The sequence below is a fragment of the Hemiscyllium ocellatum genome, chromosome 5 (genome assembly GCF_020745735.1).
Source record: "Hemiscyllium ocellatum isolate sHemOce1 chromosome 5, sHemOce1.pat.X.cur, whole genome shotgun sequence".
Taxonomy (NCBI): Eukaryota; Metazoa; Chordata; class Chondrichthyes; order Orectolobiformes; family Hemiscylliidae; genus Hemiscyllium; species Hemiscyllium ocellatum.
The window spans coordinates 137,147,991-137,172,876 of record NC_083405.1 but is presented as its reverse complement, the minus strand read 5'-3'; the positions used below and the strand labels follow the sequence as shown (position 1 = coordinate 137,172,876).

The window sequence follows — 24,886 nt, the reverse complement described above, 5'->3', positions numbered from 1 at the left end:
AAGTCTTCAGGACGTGGTTGAAGAGCTTCAGGGCGGAGATGATGGCCTGAGGGGTGCAGTGGGAAATACTCAGAGATCCTTGTGGAGGGAAGAGGAGAACTTCATCAAGGTGGGCATCCTTGGAAGTGGCTTTGCGGTAAGGTTACAGCGACTAGGAGAGTGAGGACTGCAGATGCTGGAGAGCCAGAGTCGAAAAGTGTGCTAAGGATGCCCACCTTGAAGCACTTCGCCAGCAATACACAACACTACTATGACTCTCCAGCATCTGCAGTCCTCACTTTCTCCTGGTGGCCACTGAGGCCCATCTGTGAGAGAGTGCTGGATGGACAGCATGCTTAGAGAGATTGACATATCACATTTTAGGGGCAAGTGAGATATACAGAACAAATGACCGTTGGGTAGTCAGAGAAACAGGCAGGTAGTGCATGAATCCTCAGAGATCACACGCACTGATCGGTTTTCCATTCCGGCATCAGAGAGCGCAATGGGTCCCTGCAGGAGTGTAGCAAGAGACATGTATGTAGCATCATGGTAGGCCCAGCTGTACAGGAGGGCAGGAAGAGGAGTGGAAATGCATTGTAATGGGGAGGTCTTCATTAGGGGAACTGACAGGCATTTTGTGCTTTTCCCCTAATTAAAACCTCCTCTATTAGTGCTCCCTCTCTCTGGTGTTAATAGCTGGTTAGGAATGTGGCAGAATGGCTGCAGGACATCCTTCTGGGGGTAGGTCGTGGTTCAAATCAGTAACAACATAGGCAGGCAGGGCATGTGATCAGACAATTAGAATTTAAGGAATATGGGGAGAAAATTAACAAGCAGGACCACTAAAGTAGCGATTCCCACATGAAAGTGTTTGCTCTCCACCTGCAGGACTGGAGCATCCCCAGCTGGGCCAGCATTTATTGCCCAACACGCGTGACCCTTGAGAAGGTGTTGGGGAGCTGCCTTCATGAATTGCTTCATCTGCTACAAATGAGAAAGTACACAACACCAGGCCACAGTCCAACAGGTTTACTTGGAAGTACAAGTTTTCAGAGCGCTGCTCCTTTGTCAGGTAGCTAGTGGGGCAGAATCAAAGGACACAATAGACAATAGGTGCAGGAGTAGGCCATTCAGCCCTTCGAGCCAGCATTCATTATGATCATGGCTGATCATCCACAATCAGTATCCTGTTCCTGCCTTATCCCCATAATCCTTGATTCCACTGTCTTTAAGAGCTCTATCCAACTCTTTCTTGAAAGTATCCACAGTCTTGGCCTCCATTATCTTCTGGGGCAGAGCATTCCATATATCCACTACTCTCTGGGTGAAGAAGTTTCTCCTCAACTCTGTCCTAAATGGCCTACCCCTTATTTTTTAAACTGTGTCCTCTGGTTCAGGACTCGCCCATCAGCAGAAACATGCTTCCTGCCTCCCAGAGTGTCCAATCCTTTAATAATCTTATACACCTCAATCAGATCCCCTCTCATCCTTCTAAACTCAAGTGTATACGAGCCCAGTCGCTCCAATCATTCACAGAGTTTATAGTAAAAGATCAAAGTGTATGGTACTAGCTAGTTGAAGGAGCAGCTTGTAATTACAAATAAACTTGTTGGATCATAACCTGGTGTTGTGTGATTTTTAACTTTATCCACCCCAGTCCAACACCAGCACCTCCACACTATGTGCTGTGAGCAGATCCACAATGCTGTTAGGGAGGAATTTCCAGGATTTGGTCCCAGAAGCACTGAAGGAAGTTTGTGCGAAGATTTGTAGCTCGGGTGCTTGTTGTAGTGGTTCTGTTCGCCGAGCTGGAAGTTTTTGTTGCAAACGTTTCGTCCCCTGGCTAGGAGACATCATCAGTGCTCTGGAGCCTCCTGCGAAGCGCTTCTTTGATGTTTCTTCCGGCATTTATAGTGGTCTGTCCTTGCCGCTTCCGGGTGTCAGTTTCAGCTGTCCGCTACACCCGGAAGCGGCAAGGACAGACCACTATAAATGCTGGAAGAAACATCAAAGAAGCGCTTCGCAGGAGGCTCCAGAGCACTGATGATGTCTCCTAGCCCGGGGACGAAACGTTTGCAACAAAAACTTCCAGCTCGGCGAACAGAACCACTACAGCACTGAAGGAAGAGCAATATACATATGTACAGGATTGCGTGGCCTTGGAATTCCCTTCCACAAAAAGGTATGGCTGCTGAATGTTTAAATATTAAGGTAGATGTAGGTAGATTTTTTTTTATTACCAAAGGAATGATAGATTATCAGGAATATGCAGGAAGGTAGAGTTGAAGTTAAAATCAGTACAATGAGTCTCTGCGATATGTCTTGCTAGTACTGTTGGACAGGGTTTTAAATAACCCAACAGTGGTCTGGGAATGAATATCAAAATAATAGCAGGCAGCAGAAAGGCACTACAATAGCGAATAGTAAGTTAATAGACCCCTCAAAGGTGCCACCCAAACTGATTGGGTTATTAAGGCGGCGTATGGTTTGTTGACTTTCATGAGCAGGGGGATTGAGTTTAAGAGACACAAGGTTGGGCATGTCTTACGAAGAAAGGTTGAGAGAGGTCGGGTTTTTCTCATTGGAGCGAAGGAGGATGTGAGGTGACTTGATAGAGGTGTACAAGATATTGAGGGGCACAGATATAGAGTGGATAGCCAGAGATGTTTTCTCATGCGGAAATGGTTATCACAAGATGGCATAATTTTCAGGTGACTGGAGGAAGGTTTTAGGGAGATTTCAGAGGCAGGTTCTTTATACAGAGTGGTGGGTGCTGCCAGCTGTGGGAGTAGAGCCAGATTCATTAGGGACATTTAAGTGACTCTTGGTTAGGCACATGGGAGATCGGAAAAGCACAGCAGGTCAGGCAGCATCTGAGGAGCAGGAAAATCGACGTTTCGGGCAGAAGACCTTCATCAGGAATAGATGAAGGGCTTTTGCCCAAAACGTCAATTTTCCTGCTCCTCAGATGCTGCCTGACCTATGTAGATTAGTCTGATCTTAGAATACGATAAAAGGTCAGCACAACATCAAGGGCTGAAGGGCCTATACTGTTCTATGTTATAACAGGCAGAGTATAGGAGAAGGTAATGAGCAACGATCGAAGTTGGGATGTTTTCATTGGACAGAAGACCATGAGGAGATTGAATGGAAGTTTTTAAATCATGAGAGGTTTGATGGAGTGGATAGGGAGAAACAGACCCTTGTAAACCATTAAAAAGACAGAGTGCACAGTATTAAACTGTTTTGCAAATGCAGAACAACGAAAAACCTCTTCAGATAACAACCAGTTTGGATCTTGAACACTTTGCTTGAAAGTGTGGTGGACACTGGCTCAATTGAGGCATTCAAGAGGGTATCAGATGGTTATTTAAGTAGAATAAATGTGCAGGGTTAAAGGGAAAGACGCAGGAGACTGGCAAAGTTAAAATGCTCAGAGAGCTATGCATGCATGATGGGCTCAATGGCCTCCTCCTACACTGTTACAATTGTGATAAGGTGGAGCATTTACAACAATCTTCAGTCAGAAGTGCCAAGTGGATGATCCCTCACCAGAGCTCTCCAGCTGCCAGTCTTCAGCCCAATGTAATCACTCCATGTGACACCAACAAATGGTTGAAGCCACTGAATACTGCAAATACCATGGATCCTGACAACATTCCAGCAGTAAGACTGAAGACTTCTGCTCTTAGCATGCTACAGCTAAGTTGCCCCAATATAGTCACAACACTGGTATTACTTGGCAAATGTGGAAAATGGCCCACTTATGTTCCATCTACAAAATGCAGGAATGAGTGTCCTCTCACTAATTGAGTGATAGAAGATGTCATCCACAGTGTTATCAAGTGGCACTTAACAATCTGCTCATTGATGCTCAGTTTGCATTCTGTCAAGTGCACTCTGCTCTTCATTTCATTATAATCTTGTTTCAAACGTGGACAGAAGGACTGGAGGGGAACTGAAGGCCACCTTAACATCAAGGCTTTACTTGACCAAGTGTGGTTCAAGACAACCTCGTAAATTAGGAGTAACTGGGGAGGATGACACTGCCTTCTATTACAGAGTTCCAAAGTTGCAGAACCAAAGAAAAATAAATCTGAAATCACTGCCCTAAAAGGGAGACCCCTCCTTTTAAAAGCAGCACCCCCTAGTTCCACACTGACCCACAAGAGGAGCTATCTTTCCCACATCCACTTTGCCAAGACCATTCAGGATCTTATAAGCTTTCATTAAATCACCCTTCACTCTAATTTAGATTAGTTAGATTACTTACAGTGTGGAAACAGGCCCTTCGGCCCAACAAGTCCACACCGACCCACCGAAGCGCAACCCACCCATACCCCTACATTTATCGTGCAAACTCCACACAGTCAGTTGCCTGAGGCAGGAATTGAACCCGGGTCTCTGGCGCTGTGAGGCAGCAGTGCTAACCACTGTGCCACCGTGCCGCCCACGAGTAGAGTGGAAACAAGTCCAGCCTGCCCAAAATATCATAAAATGATACTTTTCCCAGGTTTCAATCAGGTAAGCCTCCTCTGAACTGGCGTCAACACATTTAGAGCTTTCACTGAAGGGAGATCAAAATTACTGGCAGCATTCGAGAAACGGTCTCACCAATGCCCTGCATAAAAACGTAGGTTCTGCTTCAGTTAAAACAAAGCAGAAATTACTGGAAAATCTCAGCAGGTATGGCAGCATTTGTGGAGAGAAAGCAGGAGTTCATGTTTTGGGTCCAGTGACCTTTCTTCAGAACGTGGAGAGATTTTCCACCAACTCTGTGTGTTTCAGATTTCCAACATCTGCAGATCGTTCGGGTTTTCAATGCTTCAGTCGTGTTTAATTCCTCTCATAACAAAGAATAGCCAGAACAAGAAACAAATGTACCTTGGACTTATCAAAGAAACAGCAAGTCAGACTGAAGCTTTGAAGGTACAGGAGAGACAACGATTGCAGACATTGCCTTCCCCCCCCCCCACCCCCAAAGGAATGCAGCTGAATAATCCCACCCTTAGAGCACTTGCAGGACCATCTCCAATGAAAATGATTTGCACCATTTGCAGTGTCTTTGTTCCACCCAGTTATCACATCACTTGGCAAATCTGCCATCTGGCAGAAAGGTCATTTCAGAGGCCTGCACTTCAACATCTGGATGCAGTTAAGTAACTGCACATAAATTACACTGCAAAGGCCTCTCCACACAAACTGCTTCATTTACTACTAGACAGAAGAAATCTGCCTGGCGAAACGGACTGCTCGAAGCCGAAACATGCCAGAATACATCAGGAAAGTTTCAGCACAAAGCAGTCATTTGTGCTCGTCAAGATTCTAAAATAAACATTTCAAACAAAGCTCAGTTCATAATGAAATCCATTTTGGGAGTCAGTTTATAGAACGGAATAGAATGTCCTTGACTCAACAGTAACAGCCTCATCTCAGTCTGGAGGCTGCGGGTTCAATTCCTACTCAGTCGAGTTGCCGCCAATCCAAGGCAACACTCAAGCAACACGTAATATCGAAGGCACTCTCAGTCACGGGTGTTAAAAATAAGCTGCCTGCCCTCTCAGTGAATAGAAAAGGTTCTACGATAGTCCTGAAGAACTTGATCACCCCAGCGTTCTACTCAATCTTTAGTCCCTCCGTTAACACTGAAAGATTGAGCTTTTTACCGTTTGTGGAATTGAGCTGGGAATAAAACAGGCTGCCAAAATCTCCCTATGTCACAACCCTACCGCAATTCAATCAGCCCCAAAGTACTTTTGCTAGTCAAAGACCATGAAAAGCATTATACAAAAATAAATTCTCTCCCTGTGAAGCAGACCCTAGGGAGGAAAAAGTATGTTTCAGTTTGGAATCAGCCTATCTCCATTGTCACCAATATTAAAGACACAGTAATGTGAAGCCCAAGTGCCTTGTTAACAAACAAACAACAATACACTTCATTTCAAAATTGAGCCAGTCACTACAGGCATGGCAACTCTGAAACAAAATCTCCAAATAGCGTTTCAACTCAAAGGTTTCCTCAAAGACCAAAGAATGTTCCTGTAATTCCAAAAGGCTGAACTCTGGACAAATATACGCCAAGGTAATGCCAAGGGAACAAACCATGACTATCATAAACTGGAGCTCTTTGACAAGGCAAAGGGGATTACATATGGAGTTAATTTGAAGTTTTTGAATTATGAAGGGAGAGAACAGAGTACATAAAAACAGACTGTTTCCAGTGATCCAGGTCCTAGAATGTAGGGCTGAAAATGTGTTGCTGGAAAAGTGCAGCAGGTCAGGCAGCATCCAAGGAACAGGAGATTCGACGTTTCGGGCATAAGCCCTTCTTCAGGAAGAAGGCTTATGCCCGTAACGTCGAATCTCCTGTTCCTTGGATGCTGCCTGACCTGCTGCGCTTTTCCAGCAACACACTTTCGGCTCTCATCTCCAGCATCAGCAGACCTCACTTTCTCCTTCAGAGTTGAAGTACCTTGGGATATGACTGAAGCCAAGGCCAGTCAACGTTTATTAGGTGATAGAGAGGAGAAAACAAGTACATGGGAAGAGGCTGGATATGTGGACTTCAGACTATCAAAGGAAAAGCAGATTGATTCGTTCACTTTCATCTTGGTGCAACTCCCATGAATTGTACACTGCACCTCAACAATGCAAAGGTTGCTAAAAAACACAACCATGATCATTTGGGAAGAGGAAATAAATAAAAATAGCCATGGAAGCTGCTTGTAAAATCCAGGCTGATCTATGAACATCAATCGGCCTCTCAGGCCTAACTGCACACAAACACAGGACACGAGATCCAACATGCCTGGTGGTATCTATAGGGAGAAAGCAGAGTTAATGGCTTGGGTCCAGTGACTCTTCAACAGATCTTCTGAAGTCACCAGACTCAAACATTAACTCTGCTTTCTTCCCACAGATGCCACCAGACATGTTGAGTTTCGCTGGCATGTTTTTGTTTCAGATATCCAGCATCGACAGCTGTTTGTTTTATTTTAGTGAAGTTTACTGAGATTTCATGACCAGTCAATAAATAATATTGGGGATGTGGGGAATTCTGCAGAAAATCACAACATCTGTCTTGATCATATTTGTCAATGGATGGTGTAGGGTGTTCAATGTTAATTTATTACCCAGAGATTGATTCTGGGTGGCTGAATGCACATTTCGTAGATGGTATTACTCTAACTTGTATAGAAAAACGTTGTATTACCAAGTTCCTTGGATCTCATCTTCTGTTTACTTTAAGATCTGGCTAGGCCCAGTCATCTTTATCTGTAAAGTTGGCAGGCTAGTCTGGGACCATACCACACCTTATGATATGACTGAAATGGAAGTAGTCACACAAATTCACTCTATATTGCAGTTTTTAATTGGACAACTTCTGTGTTATCAATTGCTTGAGTCAGAATTCCTTGACTAAATTGCTTAACAGTGATTAAGGACATTCACAGGGTGGCTCAGTGGTTAGCATTGCTGCCTCACAGCACCAGGGACCCAGGTTTGATTCCAGCCTTGGCCGACTGTGCGGAGTTTGCACATTCCCCAACATCTGCATGGGCTTCGTCTGGGTGCTCCGGTTTCCACTGAATTGGGGAGAAAGTGAGGACTGCAGATGCTGGAGATCAGAGCTGAAAAATGTGTTGCTGGAAAAGCGCAGGTCAGGCAGCATCCAAGGAGGAGTTTCCTCATTTCCCCTCCCCCCACCTTGTCTCAGTCAAATCCCTCGAACTCAGCACCGCTTTCCTAATCTGCAATCTTCTTCCTGACCTCTCCACCCCCACCCTCTCTCCAGCCTATGACCCTCACCTTGACCTCCTTCCACCTATCGCATTTCCAACACCCCTCCCCCAAGTCCCTCCTCCCTATCTTTTATCTTAGCCTGCTGGACACACTTTCCTCATTCCTGAAGAAAGGCTCATGCTCGAAACATCGATTCTCCTGCTCCTTGGATGCTGCCTGACCTGCTGCGCTTTTCCAGCAACACATTTTCAGTTTCCATTGAATTGGCCATGTTAAATGGCCCATAGTGTTCAGGGATGCATAGACTAGGTGCATTAGTCAGGGGTAAATATGGGGTAGGGGAATAGGTTGGGTGGGTTACTCTTCGGAGGGTCGGTATGGACTTGTTGGGCCAAAGGGCCTGTTCTCACACTGTAGGGAATAGAGTAACCTACTTACAAATTCCACTCCATTTTCTGGTGTTTTCCCATATCCTAAGGTGAGTAATACCATATATCAACTGATCATGTGCCTCTTGAAAAGGAATGGGAGGATAGCAAATGTTGTTCCCCTGTATAAGGAGGGGAGTCGGGACAACCCTGGAAATTATAGACCAGTAAGCCTTACTTCAGTTGTGGGTAAAGTTTTAGAAAAGGTTAAAAGAGATAGGATTTACAATCATCTGGAAAGGAATAAGTTGATTAGGGACAGTCACCACAGTTTTGTGAAGGGTAGGCCGTGCTTCACAAACCCTTATTGAGTTCTTTGAGAAAGTGACAAAACAGGTGGATGAAGGTAAGGCAGTCGATGTGGTGTACATGGATTTCAATAAGGTGTTTGATATGGTTCCACACAGTAGGCTATTGCACAAAATAAGGAGTCTTGGGATTGAAGGTGATTTCGTGGTTTGGATCAGACATTGGCTAGCTGAAAGACAGAGGCTGGTGGGTGATGGGAAATGTATATCCTGGAGTTGAGTTACTAGTGGTGTGCCGCAAGGATCTGTTTTGGGGCCATTGTTGTTTCTCATTGTGTAGAAGGATGGGTTCGTAAATTTGCAGGGGACACTAAAGTAGGAGGAGTTGTGGATAGTGATGAAGGATGTTGTAGGTTACAGAGGGACATAGATAAGCTGCAGAGCTGGGCTGAGAGGTGGCAAATGGAGCTTAATGCAGACAAATGTGAGGTGATTCCCTTTGGAAGGAGTAACAGGAATACAGAGTACTGGGTGAATGGTAGGATTCTTCGAAGTGCGGATGAGCAGAGAGATTTCTGTGTCCAAGTACACAGATCCTTGAAAGTTGCCCCCCAGGTTGATCGGGTGGTTCAGATGTACAGTGTGTTAGCTTTTATTGGTAGAGGGACTGAGTTTCAGAGCCATGAGGTCATGTTGCAGCTGTACAAACTCTGGTGCGGCCGCACTTGGAGTATTGCGTACAGTTCTTGGTTGCCATATTATAGGAAGGATGTGGAAGCTTTGGAAAGGGTTCAGAGGAGATTTACCAGGATGTTGCCTGGCATGGAGGGAAGGTGTTATAAGGAAAGGCTGAGGCACTTGACGCTGTTTGCGCTAGAGAAAAGAAGCTTAAGAGGTGACTTACTACAGACATACAAGATAATCAGAGGATTAGACAGGATGGACAGTGAGAGCCTCTTTCCTCTGATGGTGATGGTTAGCATGAGAGGACATAGCTTTAAATTAAGGGGCGATAGATATAGGACAGATGCCAGAGGTAGTTTCTTTACTCAGTAGTAGGGGTGTGGAATGCCCTGCCTCTAACAGTTGTAGACTTACCAACTTTAAAGGGCATTTAAATAGTCATTGGATAAACATATGGATGGGAGTGGAAGAGTGTCGGTTAGATGGGCTTCAAATTGTTGTGCTGACCTGTGAAACCATCGAGGGCCAAAGGGCCTGTACACCGCTGTAATGTTCTATAGAACATAGAACAGTACAGCACAGAACAGGCCCTTCGGCCCTTGGTGTTGCGCTGACCTGTGAACTATTCTCAGATTGTCACCCTACACTATCCCATCATCATCCATGTGCTTATCTAAGGATTGTTTAAATCTCCCTAATGTGACTGAGTTGACTACATTAGCAGGTAGGGCATTCCACACCCTTACCACACTCTGAGTAAAGAACCTGCCTTTGACATCTGTCTTAAATCTATCACCCCTCAATTTGTAGTTATGTCCCCTCGTACAAGCTGATGTCATCACCTTAGGAAAAAGACTCACTGTCTACCCTATCTAATCCTCTGATCATCTTGTATGTCTCTGTCAAATCCCCTCTTAGCCTTCTTCTTGCCAATGAGAACAGGTTCAAGTCTCTCAGCTTTTCCTCACAAGACCTTCCCTCCAGACCAGGCAACATCCTGGTAAATCTCCTCTGCACCTTTTCCAATGCTTCCACATCCTTCCCGAAACATGGCGACCAGAACTGTACACAATATTACAAGTGCTGCCGCACCAGCATCTTGTATAGTTGCAGCATGATATTGCGGCTCTAGAACTCAATCCCTTTACCAATGCAACCTACCACACTAAGCCTTCTTCACAGCACTATCCACCTGGGTGGCAACTTTCAGGGATCTATGTACATATATGTGTACAATTCTGCAGTTTATCCAAGTCCACCTGTAACATTCTTCCACACTGTCCACTACTCCACTGACTTTAGTGTCGTCTGCAAATTTACTAATCCATCCACCTATGCCTGTGTCTAAGTCATTTATAAAAATGACAAACAGCAGGGGTCCCAAAACAGACCCTTGTGACACACCACTAGTAACCGGATTCCAGGCTGAATATTTTCCATCAACCACCACTCGCTGCCTTCTTTCAGAAAGCCAGTTTCTAATCCATACTATTAAATCACCTTCAGTCCCATGCTTCCATACTTTCTCTTGTAGCCTACCATGTGGAACCTTATCAAAAGCTTTCCTGAAGTCCGTGTATACCATGTCAACTGCCCTACCCTCATCTACATGCTTGGTCACCTTCTCAAAAAACTCAATGAAGTTTGAGAGACACGACCTGCCCTTGACGAAACCATGCTGACTATCTGAAATCAAATTGTTGCTTGCTGGATGATTATAAATCTTACCTCTCATAATCCTTTCCAAAACCCTTCCTACAACATAAGTCAGGCTCACTGGTCTATAATTACCTGGGTCATCTCTGCTGCCCTTCTTGAACAATGGCACATTTGCAATCCTCCAATCCTCTGGTACTAAACCTGTAGACAATGATGACTCAAGTATCAAAGCCAAAGGCTCTGCTATCTCCTCCCTAGCTTCCCAGAGAATCCTCGGATAAATCCCATCCGGCCCAGGGGACTGGTCTACTTTCACTCCTCCTAGAATTGATAACACCTGTTCGTAATTAACCTTGATCCTTTCTAGTCTAATATCTCGTACCTCATTCTTCTCCTCTACAATAGTCTCCTTTTCCTGAGTGAAAACCAATGAGAAATGTTCATTTAGCACCTCTCCGATCTCCACAGGGTCCACACTCAACTTCCCACTTCTGTCTTTGACTGGACCTATTCCTACCCTAATCATCCTTTTATTCCTCACATACATATCAAAAGCTTTCGGGTTCTCCTTTATTCTATTTGCTAAAGACTGCGCGTGTCCTCTCTTTGCTCTTCTTACCTCTCTCTTTAAATCCTTCCTAGCCAATCAGCAACTCTCCATCGCCCCATCTGAACCATCTTGCCTCATCAACACATAAGCCTCCTACTTCTTTGTAATGTGAGTAGGAAGGATAGGGACAGGATTTCAGGGTCACAGGAACGTGATTGCAGACTGTGAAGTGGTTTGAAGTGTGTCTACATCAACGCCAAAGTATCCGAAATAAGGTAGGTGAGCTTGCAGCATGGATAGGTACCTGGGACTTCAATGTTGTGACCATTTCCCAATTTCTGTAGTAAACCACGGTTCCCTTACCTTCTCACTTCCTCCCTGCCCGACAGGGACATACCTATCAAGGACACGCAATATCTGTTCCTTAAACCAGCTCCACATTTCCATTGTCTGCATCTCCTGCATCTTACTACCGCATTCTTTGCATCCTAATTCTTGCCTAATCACATTATAATTGCCCTTGCCCCATCAATAACTCTTCGAGGAGAAAGTGAGGTCTGCAGATGCTGGAGATCAGAGCTGAAAATGTGTTGCTGGAAAAGTGCAACAGGTCAGGCAGCATCCAAAGAGCAGGAGAATCGACGTTTTGGGCAAAAGCCCTTCCTCAGGAATGAGGAAAGTGTGCCCAGCAGGCTAAGATAAAAGGTAGGGAGGGGGGTGTTGGAGATGTGATAGCCTGCTGGAAACCTATCGCATCTCCAACGCTCCTCCCCCAAGTCCCTCCTCCCTACCTTTTATCTTAGCATCTTTCCTCTGATGGTGATGGTTAGCATGAGGAGACGTAGCTTTAAATGTAAAAATTCATTAGTTTAAATACTGCAGAAAAGTATTTCTTTCCTTCACTGAGATGACTAGAACAAAAGGCCATCACCTTAAAGTTGGAACTAGTTGCTCAGGAATGGTGTTGGAAGCACTACACGTAGGCAGATATCTACAGCTCATTGCTCCCCTCAAAAGATGACCACAGAAACCCTCCAGTGTGGAAGCAGGCCATTCAGCCCCTCCTATCGGGATCACTAATGTCCTTTATGGAAGGAAACTGCTGTCCTGACCTGGTCTGGCCTTCATGCGACTCCAGACCCACAGCAATGTGGTAGACTCCTAACTGCCCTCTGGGTAATTAGGAATGGGTAATAAATGCTGCCTAGCCAGCAACACCCTCATGCCATGAAGGATTTTGTTTTTCAAAAATGTCCACACCAACCATCCAAACAGCATCCCACTCCGACCACCCCTCTACCCTCTCCCTGTAACTCTGCATTTGCCATAGTTAATTCTTTGAGCTTTCATGTTGAGGCTTGGGATCGATTGATATGGACTTCTGTTAGCTGAGATTACAAGGTCAAGACAACAAGATGGTGCTGAGGTACAAGTCAGCCATTTCTAACCAAACTGTACAGCGAGTTCACGCGGCTGAACGGACTCAGCTTGTTTTTACATAATCCTGAGCACACCATGTCATTTGTTACAAATATATTATATATTTTACATTCCTCTTCCTCAACGAACCCGAAAACGCCTTTCCCATCACTTCTTGCTGACATCTTATAATGCCTTTGACACCTCACCTTGCAATGTAAGCCTGACCAGTATAAGGCTGCTGCTGGCGGACATGACAGGCAACATTTGGCACAACAGACTCTCTTTCCAGAGTGGGACAGAAATCAGGAGCCAGAGTTAATGAGTAGATTATTTCGAGGGAAAGAAGGTGGCATATTGGTAAAGTCACAGGATTGGTAATTCATATTTTTAAATCCTATTAACTTCAATGATCAAATTTGGAATATAAAGTTAGCCTCAATAATATTAACCATGTTGTATAACTCTAGCTGGTTCACTCATGTTCTTCAGGGAAGGACATCCATCCCTGGTTTGGTCCACATGGGACTCCAGACCCACAACGTGGCTGACCCCTGAATTACCCTCTGAAATTGTTGTGTTCTTCCAGCCTCCTGCTGATCTACTCTGAAATGAGCCACTCAGTTCAAGAGCAAACTGGTGGTGAAACCCACATTTATGTAAAGAATTCTTTACCTAACAGGTTCATAAACCCGAATCAGCTGAGATGAAGGGCTTGAATGTTACTAATTAATTGAATTAACAGATTGGAATGCTGAGATTTTACTACCTGAACATTGGAGTATAACAGACTTTACAATAGCACCTTAAATTAAAAATGACATTTTGTTTTGAGGTGAGGGGGTGGGGGAAGGATACAGGATGCAATCACACTTACTACTTTATGCCCTACGTATCAGGTAACGCAAATGTTAAACTGAGATCCTATCTGTAGCTTAGAGTCAATGTTTTTTATTGACCAGGCATTTGTAATTTGGCTTCATCGTTCGGTCTAGGGTTGTGGCTACAACATGAAATACTGTGAACAAGCCAACTTGTCAAGTATGGATATGGCACAGCTCAGTTTCAGGGATGTCAATACTGACCAGCTCATAGAGCCATTTCTTACTCAATAGAGAAACAGCACACAATGATAATTGCGCAAATATTTCTCAATTTATAAAGCAAACAAATACAACTCCAGTGACAGGTCAGTCACAGAAATAAGGATAAACCATTTGGCAACCTGGTTAGATAAAGAGTTATCCAAATAATTGTACAGAATCAGACATCAATGCAGTACAGCAGACCATTCATGCTCTTGTGTCTGTGCCAGCAATGGTTCCTCGTGAACTAGGAGCAGCAGCTCGTTTGGAGGAACAAGGCAGCAACTAAACAGGAAGTCACAATCTGCATCAGAAAATGTGTGCAGACAAGTGGAGGGAACTGTGTGTAGACAGATAGCAAGTGCTATTAGAATACTTTAACAGGAATGCAGAGAGTCAAAGTACAGTGGAAACGGGATCTTGGGAGTCTTTTTTAGACTCACCATTGAACATTGCAAAGCCCCCAGGGCACTGACAGAGTGCGAGTGGAATGCTTACCTTGTTGGATCAGAGGAGTACGACAATGATCTTCTAAAACTATAAAAGTTCCTTCCCGGCTCTATACCTTATATGGTGCCAATTCGGTCACTGCGACAAACATAGAAATTACTGGAAAAACTCAGCAGGTCTGACAGCATTTATGGAGAGAAATCAAAGTTACCAGTTTGGGTTGATTGACCCTTCCTCAGAACACTGAGGTCACTGTTACCCTGCAGGCGAGATACAAGATTTGCTTGACTCTGATACATTCTTTTTCAATTCAAATTACCCATCCTTCATCACCTCCTTCCCCACATCTTTCACTCATGCAGTTCATCAGTATTTCTCTACCGTAAATATTTTTCAGTAATTTGAAAAATGAATTCAGTTTTTATAAATTTCCCAGTTGCAGTCGTGATATATTTTGCGACACTAGGAACAGGAAGAGCAGACAGTCTGCCATTTGACATTCTCGTGGCTGATAATCAACCTTCACTCCACTTGCCCACCTTCTCTCTGTGCCTCTCGATTCTCTGAGACACCAAATATCTGCCCAATATTGATTGATGTCTCGCACCTTTTCTCATCAAATACTTCTTTAGCCCCACTGAAAGACCGAAACCGCAGACAAAATGTGTTTGAGAGCAGGCGATTTAAAACTATGACACCCCTGGTCACACCAGCATATAACTGAGAAGTGCAAGACAGCTTCCAAAGAAGTCAATTGGAAAAGCCCAGCAGGTCAGGCAGCATCCAAGGAGCATCCTCAGATGCTGCCTGACCTGCTGCGCTTTTCCAGCAACACATTTTTCAGCTCTGATCTCCAGCCCTCACTTTCTCCAAGGAAGTCAGCACTAACACTACCTGTGGGGATAATATAACACCAATGGACCTTTGAAAACTTGATGGAGGTGGCCAAAGTCAAAATTGTGGAATTGTGTTCTCCGTGACACCACAATGGCAGTCAAGATTAGAGTGGTGCTGAAAAAGCGCAGAACAGATAGCATCCAAGGAGCTGGAAAATCGACATTTCGGAGAGGAGCCCTTCACATTGGGAGTACCTCCACCAAACGTACTGCAGCAGTTCAAGGCCATTGTTTAGCCTCCATTTCATCAAGGGCAACCAGGTACGGACAAAAAGTGCTGGCCCAGCCCTCAAACTTCACATCCCCTGAATGAGGGCAGAGAAGATCAATGAACTCAGGAATAGGATAAAGCAGATGAATGCATGCCTCAGGAGCTGGTGTATGGGAGAAGGATTCACATTTTTAGATCATTGGAATCTCTTTTGGGGTAGAAGTGACCTGTACAAGGAGGACAGTTTGCACCTAAATTAGAAGGGGACTAATATACTGGCAGGGAGATTTGCTAGAGCTGCTCGGGAGGATTTAAGCTCGTATGGTAGGGGGGTGGGACCCAGGGAGATAGTGAGGACTTATACACTTAATGGTAAGGTCCTAGGGAGTGTTGCTGAACAAAGAGACCTTGGAATGCAGGTTCATAGTTCCTTGAAAGTGGAGTTGCAGGTAGGTAGGATAGTGAAGGCAGCATTTAGTATGATATCTTTTACTGATCAGAGTACAGGAGTTGGGAGGTCATGTTGCAGCTATACAGGACATTGGTTAGGCCACTGTTGGAATATTGCGTGCAATTCTGGTCTCCTTCCTATCGGAAAAATGTTGCGAAACTTGAAAGGGTTCAGAAAAGATTTACAAGGATGTTGCCAGGGTTGGAGGATCTGAGCTACAGGGAGAGGCTGAACAGGCTGAGGCTGTTTTCCCTGGAGCGTCGGAGGTTGAGGGGCGACTTTATAGATGTTTACAATATTATGAGGGGCTTGGATAGGATAAATAGACAAAGTTTTTTTCCCTGGGGTTGGGGAGTCCAGAACTAGAGGGCATAGGTTTAGGGTGAGAGGGGAAAGATATAAAAGAGACCTAAGGGGCAACCTTTTCACACAGAGGGTGGTACGTGTATGGAATGAGCTGCCAGAGGAAGTGGTGGAGGCTGGTACAATTACAACATTTAAGAGGCATTTGGATGGGCATATGAAAAAGAAGGGTTTGGAGGGATACAGGCCGGGTGCTGGCAGGTGGGACTAGATTGGGTTGGAATCAGCATGTTCGGGTTGGACCGAAGGGTCAGTTTCCATGCTGTACATCTCTATCTCCCTGGTCTTGTCCAAATAGCAACATGGATTCCTTTACATCCAGCTGAACCAGCAGAATGTGCGCTCTTAATACGTCTGAGAGGCAGTGCCAGTCCACAACAGTCAGCATAGCACCCAGTGAGAATCTAGACAGTGCTCAAATCCTGACATCCAGTCCAGGGATGTGCAGGCTAGGTGGAATACCCATGGGAAACAGCCTACTTCCACACTCTGGCGATTCTATAATTCTTCCTTGCACTCATATGTTATGCAGTTATGTAGTAACTGCAGTATGTTCCATCTATAAAATGTGCTGCAGAAATTCCAAGATTCTTAGACAGTACCTTCCAAACTCGTGACAATTTTCATTGAGAAGGAAAAAGCCACTCACCATCCTGACTTGGAAATATATTGCCATTGCTTCACTGTCGCTGAGTGAAAATCCTGCAATTCCATAAGACCACTAGACAGAGGATTGGACATTAGGCTATTCAGCCCATCAACTCTGCTCCTTAAGGGCATTGTGGGCCTATCTCCAGCACATGGACTGCAGTGACTCAAGAAGGTAGCTCACCACCCCCACCATCACCTTCTCAAGGGTAATAAGTGCTGGCCCAGTCAGTGATGTCCATATCCCACAAAGAAATAACTTTGCAATTCAACTGCACTAACTTATGCCAGGGCAATTGAACTAAGGGGCAACTGAACTGAGGAAGGGTCACTGGACCTGAAATGTTCACTGATTTCTCTCCACAGATGCTGCCTGACCTGCTGAGTTTTTCCAATAATTTCCATTTTTGCAACTGAACTGTACTTAATTTTTTAAAAATAAATTAGTTTAATTGTCAAAATATTTTCCAACACCTAATCTAATCAAACCTTTTAGTTCTGACAAGGTCCCATCTCACTTGGAACTTCTACTGTTTGGCGTTGGAAAAGCACAGCTGGTCAGGCAACATCGGAGAAGAGTCGTGGATTCAAACTATAAGCTCTACATCAGGAATGCTCCAAACCTCGACTCTCCTGCTCTTTGGATGCCGCCTGACCAGCGGTGCTTTCCCAGCGCCACACTCTGACTTCCAGCATCTGTAGTCCTCGCTTACCCCTTTGAACTTTAATGGTTTTTCTCACCAGAGATGCTGCCAGACCTGCTGAGCAGCATGCTCTGCATTTGTATTTAATTTCAGAAATTTCTGCTCTGCTGTACAGAAGCAAAAACTTTTTCATTTCAACGAATGCCTCTTCTAGCTTGAAACAGGCTTCAAGAATTGAGTTAATATCTTGACACCCAATTCAAGAGGATTTTGTGCTTTCCAAGATAGTTGTGGAAACAAAAACAACTTGCTATGCAGCGTGCAGAGCCACGTGTTGCGGAAGGATGTGTTGAATAATAGGTAGTAAATTAATGAAACTTCTACATTCACATACGGCCCACACTATACTAACTGGGTAAAATACAGCTCCAGGCATTGGGAACATGCCAAGTCCAACAATCTTCAGACTCCCCGTACAGACCTGGACTTGCAACATATCAGCCTCCAAACATCAGTCTCCTCTTGCTCCCTCACAAGATCACTTAAGATGGGTGCAGAATTGTGAATATTGGAATTTCTTCAATTCTCTACCTTTCTTGTCGTGAGAGACCTCCTGAGCCTTACCATTCTTGGGCTCCTCTTACAGGATCTCCTCCTTCCCAACACTGGAGAGAACATTAATTTTGCCTGGCCATTACCATTGTTCTTGCTCCATCCTAACGTGTCTGTCTGTCTCTCAGATACTGTTCGATCCTTAATATTTGCTCACCTCTTCCTCCAAACTCTCGCTAAGTTTCATCCTCTCTCACTGGGTTCAGCACCTTGTTTTCAAGGTGTGAGCAGTTTCATGTGTGCGCCTTGGTTATATACTCTGCTTATCGCTTCCACTCCAACTGCTCTACAGTGCACAAACACACACATTAGTTTTCTCATGGCATTCAAGCACAAATATGCACCCAAGTATACAAATTAAAAAGTTATTTTCTGAACACAAAATGTACATTGGCTTTGGTATTATTGTTTAAGTAGCTCACCTAGCGTTGAGTATTTTGCTAGACACTAGTATAGAGACCATGCTTTGGATGTTTTGCACAGACACAGACCTTAGTTATGGTATTTTATTGGGTTGTGGCACAAACAGAGACCATATTTAAGATGCTTGAGCCAGCAGTGCAGAGTTTAATTTTTGGGTATTTGACCAGACAGTGGGACAGGCCTAGATGCATTTAGGCTGTTTTATTCGACACTGGTACAAAGATCACGCTTTGAGTGCTTTATTAAATAGTAGCACACGCAGAGACAGAGACAGCGTCTCTCGGCAGGGTAAAACACAGGCAGGGACGGAGACGGCATCTCGCAGCAGAGTATCACATGCAGGGACAGGGTTTAGGGTGTTTTAGCAGAGTAACACAGGCAGGGACAGGGTTTAGGGTGTTTTAGCAGAGTGTCACAGGCAGGGACAGGGATTACGGTGTTTTAGCAGAGTATCACAGGCAGGGACAGGGTTTAGGGTGTTTTAGCAGAGTATCACAGGCAGGGACAGGGTTTACGGTGTTTTAGCAGAGTATCACAGACAGGGACAGGGTTTAGGGTGTTTTAGCAGAGTATCACAGACAGGGACAGGGTTTAGGGTGTTTTAGCAGAGTATCACGGGCAGGGACAGGGTTTAGGGTGTTTTAGCAGAGTGTCACGGGCAGGGACAGGGTTTACGGTGTTTTAGCAGAGTGTCACGGGCAGGGACAGGGTTTAGGGTGTTTTAGCAGAGTGTCACGGGCAGGGACAGGGTTTAGGGTGTTTTAGCAGAGTGTCACGGGCAGGGACAGGGTTTAGGGTGTTTTAGCAGAGTATCACGGGCAGGGACAGGGTTTAGGGTGTTTTAGCAGAGTATCACAGGCAGGGACAGGGTTTACGGTGTTTTAGCAGAGTATCACAGGCAGGGACAGGGTTTAGGGTGTTTTAGCAGAGTATCACAGACAGGGACAGGGTTTAGGGTGTTTTAGCAGAGTATCACGGGCAGGGACAGGGTTTAGGGTGTTTTAGCAGAGTATCACGGGCAGGGACAGGGTTTACGGTGTTTTAGCAGAGTGTCACGGGCAGGGACAGGGTTTAGGGTGTTTTAGCAGAGTGTCACGGGCAGGGACAGGGTTTAGGGTGTTTTAGCAGAGTGTCACGGGCAGGGACAGGGTTTAGGGTGTTTTAGCAGAGTATCACGGGCAGGGACAGGGTTTAGGGTGTTTTAGCAGAGTATCACAGGCAGGGACAGGGTTTACGGTGTTTTAGCAGAGTATCACAGGCAGGGACAGGGTTTACGGTGTTTTAGCAGAGTATCACAGGCAGGGACAGGGATTACGGTGTTTTAGCAGAGTATCACAGGCAGGGACAGGGTTTAGGGTGTTTTAGCAGAGTATCACAGGCAGGGACAGGGTTTACGGTGTTTTAGCAGAGTATCACAGACAGGGACAGGGTTTAGGGTGTTTTAGCAGAGTATCACAGGCAGGGACAGGGTTTACGGTGTTTTAGCAGAGTATCACAGACAGGGACAGGGTTTAGGGTGTTTTAGCAGAGTATCACAGGCAGGGACAGGGTTTAGGGTGTTTTAGCAGAGTATCACAGGCAGGGACAGGGTTTACGGTGTTTTAGCAGAGTATCACAGGCAGGGACAGGGTTTACGGTGTTTTAGCAGAGTATCACAGGCAGGGACAGGGATTACGGTGTTTTAGCAGAGTATCACAGGCAGGGACAGGGTTTAGGGTGTTTTAGCAGAGTGTCACAGGCAGGGACAGGGTTTACGGTGTTTTAGCAGAGTGTCACAGACAGGGACAGGGTTTAGGGTGTTTTAGCAGAGTGTCACGGGCAGGGACAGGGTTTAGGGTGTTTTAGCAGAGTATCACAGACAGGGACAGTGTTTAGGGTGTTTTAGCAGAGTATCACAGACAGGGACAGGGTTTAGGGTGTTTTAGCAGAGTATCACAGACAGGGACAGGGTTTAGGGTGTTTTAGCAGAGTATCACAGACAGGGACAGGGTTTACGGTGTTTTAGCAGAGTATCACGGGCAGGGACAGGGTTTAGGGTGTTTTAGCAGAGTATCACAGACAGGGACAGTGTTTAGGGTGTTTTAGCAGAGTATCACAGACAGGGACAGGGTTTAGGGTGTTTTAGCAGAGTATCACAGACAGGGACAGGGTTTAGGGTGTTTTAGCAGAGTGTCACAGACAGGGACAGGGTTTAGGGTGTTTTATCAGAGTGTCACAGACAGGGACAGGGTTTAGGGTGTTTTAGCAGAGTGTCACAGGCAGGGACAGGGTTTAGGGTGTTTTAGCAGAGTGTCACAGGCAGGGACAGGGTTTAGGGTGTTTTAGCAGAGTATCACAGGCAGGGACAGGGTTTAGGGTGTTTTAGCAGAGTATCACAGACAGGGACAGGGTTTACGGTGTTTTATCAGAGTGTCACAGGCAGGGACAGGGTTTAGGGTGTTTTAGCAGAGTGTCTCGGACGGGGTCAGTGTCTCGGACGGGGACGGTGTCTCGGACGGGGACGGTGTCTCGGACGGGGACGGTGTCTCGGACGGGGACGGTGTCTCGGACGGGGACGGTGTCTCGGACGGGGTCGGTGTCCCGGACGGGGTCGGTGTCCCGGACGGGGTCGGTGTCCCGGACGGGGTCGGTGTCCCGGACAGGGACAGGGTCAGTGTCCCGGACAGGGTCGGTGTCCCGGACAGGGACAGGGTCGGTGTCCCGGACAGGGTCGGTGTCCCGGACAGGGTCGGTGTCCCGGACAGGGTCGGTGTCCCGGACAGGGTCAGGGTCAGTGTCCCGGACAGGGTCAGTGTCCCGGACAGGGTCGGTGTCCCGGACAGGGTCAGTGTCCCGGACAGGGTCAGTGTCCCGGACAGGGTCAGTGTCCCGGACAGGGTCGGTGTCCCGGACAGGGTCGGTGTCCCGGACAGGGTCAGTGTCCCGGACAGGGTCAGTGTCCCGGACAGGGTCAGTGTCCCGGGTGCTGCGGACTGCATTAGCGGACCATGCTGTGGTCAGGCAGTGTTTGCCGTGCTCCCCCTGACCAGGAGCGGACAGAGCTGCTGTACCGGGGCCCTTACCTGAGCCGTTTGCTGTCGCTCGGTTCGGGCTCCGGCTCCTGCAGCTTCTTCAGGTCGCGGTGACTCAGAGTGCGGCCCGCCTTGCTCACTCCGTCCGGCACCGAGCCTGAGCCGTGCCCGCGACGCCGCGCACCAGCGGACACCCCCGGACTCCCGCTCATGGTCGGGGCTGAGCGGCCGCTCCGCTCGGGATCAGGCCGCGGCTCGGTCTGAGGGAGAGGGGGGAGGGAGCGGCTCCCGGTCCGGGGAGAGGGGCGGGGCCGGGGGTAGGGGCGGGGCTCCCTGGCTTGGGGGGAGGGGCGGGGCCAGAAGTAGGGGCGGTGCTCCCTGTCTTGGGCGAGGGGGTGGGGCTCCCTGTCTGGGCCCGGGGGAGGGGGCGGGGCTCCCTGTCCGGGGAGACTGGGCGGGGCCAGGGGTAGGGGCGGGGCTCCCAGTCTTGGGGGCGGAGAGGGGGGTGGGGCTCCCTGTCCGTTGGGAGGGTGCGGGGGCGATTGGACGGGGCCCCCTGGCTGGGGCGGGGCGAGGGGGCGTGGAGAGGGGCTGGGCTTTCACTGCGCCGGGGAGAGGGGGCGGGGCTCCCTGGCTAGGGCGTGGAGAAGGGGCGGGGTCAGGGAGAAGGGGCGGGGCTCCCTGATGGTCCACCGCGCCCCAGTTTCCCGCCTTTCGCTGGGCGGCTCGGGCAACCGGCCAATCAGAGTTGATGGCGCAGCTGGCCCCGCCCATGACGCGAAGATGCCCAAGGCGCATGCGTGTTTGGCGAACTGCCTCGGGAAATGTGATGGGTGTCTTTCCTCAATGGCGGTGGGGTGTGTTTTCTCTCTGTCGATGTTGATGGTCTTGTTGAGAAGTTTTGACAATTCCTGCTCTTTGATTCGCGAATTGTACTTCATTTTTTGATCCTAGCGTAAGACCACAATAAGTTGGAACATGAGGAGGCCATTCTGCCCTTCGAGTTTGCACCACCCTTCACTGGGACCCCAGCTGACCCCACATTCCTCATGTCCACGCTCCTGTCTTTATGCTGTAATTCTTGTTTTATCCCCACCGATCAATAATCTGTGTATTGTGACCTGAAATGTAAACGGGGACTTTGCCCCACAGCTCTCTGCGGTGAAGTGTTTCAACCGTTGATCAGATGGGCCAATGGGCCGAGAAGTGGCAGATGGAGTTTAATTCAGATAAATGTGAGGTGCTGCATTTTGGGAAAGCAAATCTTAGCCGGACTTATACATTTAATGGTAAGGTCCTAGGGAGTGTTGCTGAACAAAGAGACCTTGGAGTGCAGGTTCATAGCTCCTTGAAAGTAGAGTGGCAGGTAGATAGGATAGCGAAGGCGGCATGTAGTATGCTTTCCTTTATTGGTCAGAGTATTGAGTACAGGAGTTGGGAGGTCATGTTGCAGCTGTACAAGACATTGGTTAGGACACTTTTGGAATATTGCTTGCAATTCTGGTCTTCCTATCAGAAAAATGTTGTGAAACTTGAAAGGGTTCAGAAAATATTGATAAGGATGTTGCCAGGATTGGTGGATTTGAGCTACAGGGAGAGGCTGAACAGGCTGGGGCTGTTTTCCCTGGAGCATCAGAGGCTGAGGGGTGACATTATAGAGGTTTTTCAAAATTATGAGGTGCATGGATCGGGTAGGTAGGCAAGATCTTTTCCCTGGGGTCGGGGAGTCTAGAACTAGAGGGCATAGGTTTAGGGTGAGAGGGGAAAGATACAAAAGAGACCTAAGGGGCAACCTTTACACGCAGAGGGTGGTACGTGTATGGAATGAGCAGTCAAAGGAAGTGTTGGGGGCTAGTATGATTGCACCATTTAAAAGGCATTTGGATGGTTATATGATTAGGGAGGACGTAGAAGGATATGGGTCAAGTGCTGGCAGGTGGGACTAGATTGGGTTGGGATATCTGGTTGGCATGGACAGGTTGTCGGAAGGGTCTGTTTCTGTGCTGTACGTTTCTATGACTGTAGCTCAGATTTATATTGACACACCTTTAGTCTGAGACTACGTAGACTCTCCTTGAGAAGAAATACCCTCTCACCTATCTTGTCAAGTCCTGAAGAACCCTGTGCACCTCATCCTTCTATACTCCAGCAAGTAGTCTCCCAACCTTTTTTTTGTATTTATTTGTGGGATGTGGACATTGCTGGCTGGCCAGCATTTATTGCTTGACCTGAATTGCCTATGACACGATGGTGGTGAGCTGCCTTCTTGAACCACTGCAGTGCACCTGTTTAATCTTTGCTAATAAGACGATCCCTCCGTAATGGGGATCGTCCTAATGAATATAGGAAACATAGGAGATAGGAGCAGGAGTAGGTCATTTGACCCCTTGAGCCTGATCGTGGCTGATCATTGAACTGAATACCTAAACCCATCCTCCCTCCATATCCCATGATCCCTTTATAAGAACTATATCTACCTCCTCCTTGAAAGCAGTATGTTTTGGCCTAAACCACTTCCTGTGATAGTCAATTCCACAGATCACCAGTCTCAAGGTGAAGAATGTTCTCATCTCATCTAAAAGGTTTACCCCTTATCCTTAAACTATGACCCCTGACTCTGGACTCTCCCACCATTGGGAACATCCGTCCTACATCTAACCTTATAGTCCTGGATATGTTCACTGAGTTGGGAAGTTGATTTGCAGATTCTTGTAAAGCACTGCTGTACTGTGTCTTCTGGAATTTATTTGGTTACGTTTCTGCTGATTCCGATTGCCAGTTCCGGTTGTTCGTTGTAGTGGCCGGTATTTTGGGTCAAGGTCAATGTGTTTTTTGATGGAGTCTGGCTGACTGCCATGCTTCTAGAAATTCTCTGGCTGACCTCTGTTTAACTTGCCCTACGATCATTGCGTTGTTCCAGTCGAACTTGTGTTCTTTGTCATCTACGTGTATGGCTACTAGAACCAGTTGGTCATGTGTTTAGTAGCTAGTTGGTGTTCATGGATACAGATTGATAGTTGTCCAGCTGTTTGCCCTATATAATATTTTGTGCAGTCTTTAAATGGAATCCTGTGAATTACATTAGTCTTACACATGATGGCTGTAGGGTCTTTTGTTTTGGTGAGTTGTTGTCTGAGCGTGGCTGTTGGTTTATGGGCTGTCATGAGCCCAAGTGGTCAGTTCTGAGATGTTTTTTATGTAAGGTTGTGTAGCTAGTGAGTTAGGTTGTGGCACGTCCTTGTCGCATTGCCTGTCTGTTAGGCGTCTGCAGATGAAGTTGTGAGGAAATCTGTTCTTGGCGAATACTCTGTAGAGGCGTTCTTCTTCTTCCCTTTGTAAGTCTGGAGTGCTGCAGTGAGCTGTAGCCCTTTTGAACAGG

At 46.7% G+C, this 24,886-nt stretch overlaps 1 protein-coding gene across 1 annotated transcript in view; it reads right to left on the bottom strand.

The window, feature by feature from the left end:
• LOC132815889 (diacylglycerol O-acyltransferase 1-like) overlaps positions 1-21,798 on the bottom strand; it is a 112,027-nt gene extending 90,229 nt beyond the window's left edge. Inside the window, exon 1 of the mRNA XM_060825240.1 lies at positions 21,559-21,798. Coding sequence (XP_060681223.1) covers positions 21,559-21,719 — 161 coding nt within the window. The 5' untranslated portion in view covers positions 21,720-21,798. The remainder of the gene's footprint in view (positions 1-21,558) is intronic.
• Between the last annotated feature and the right edge of the window lie 3,088 nt (positions 21,799-24,886).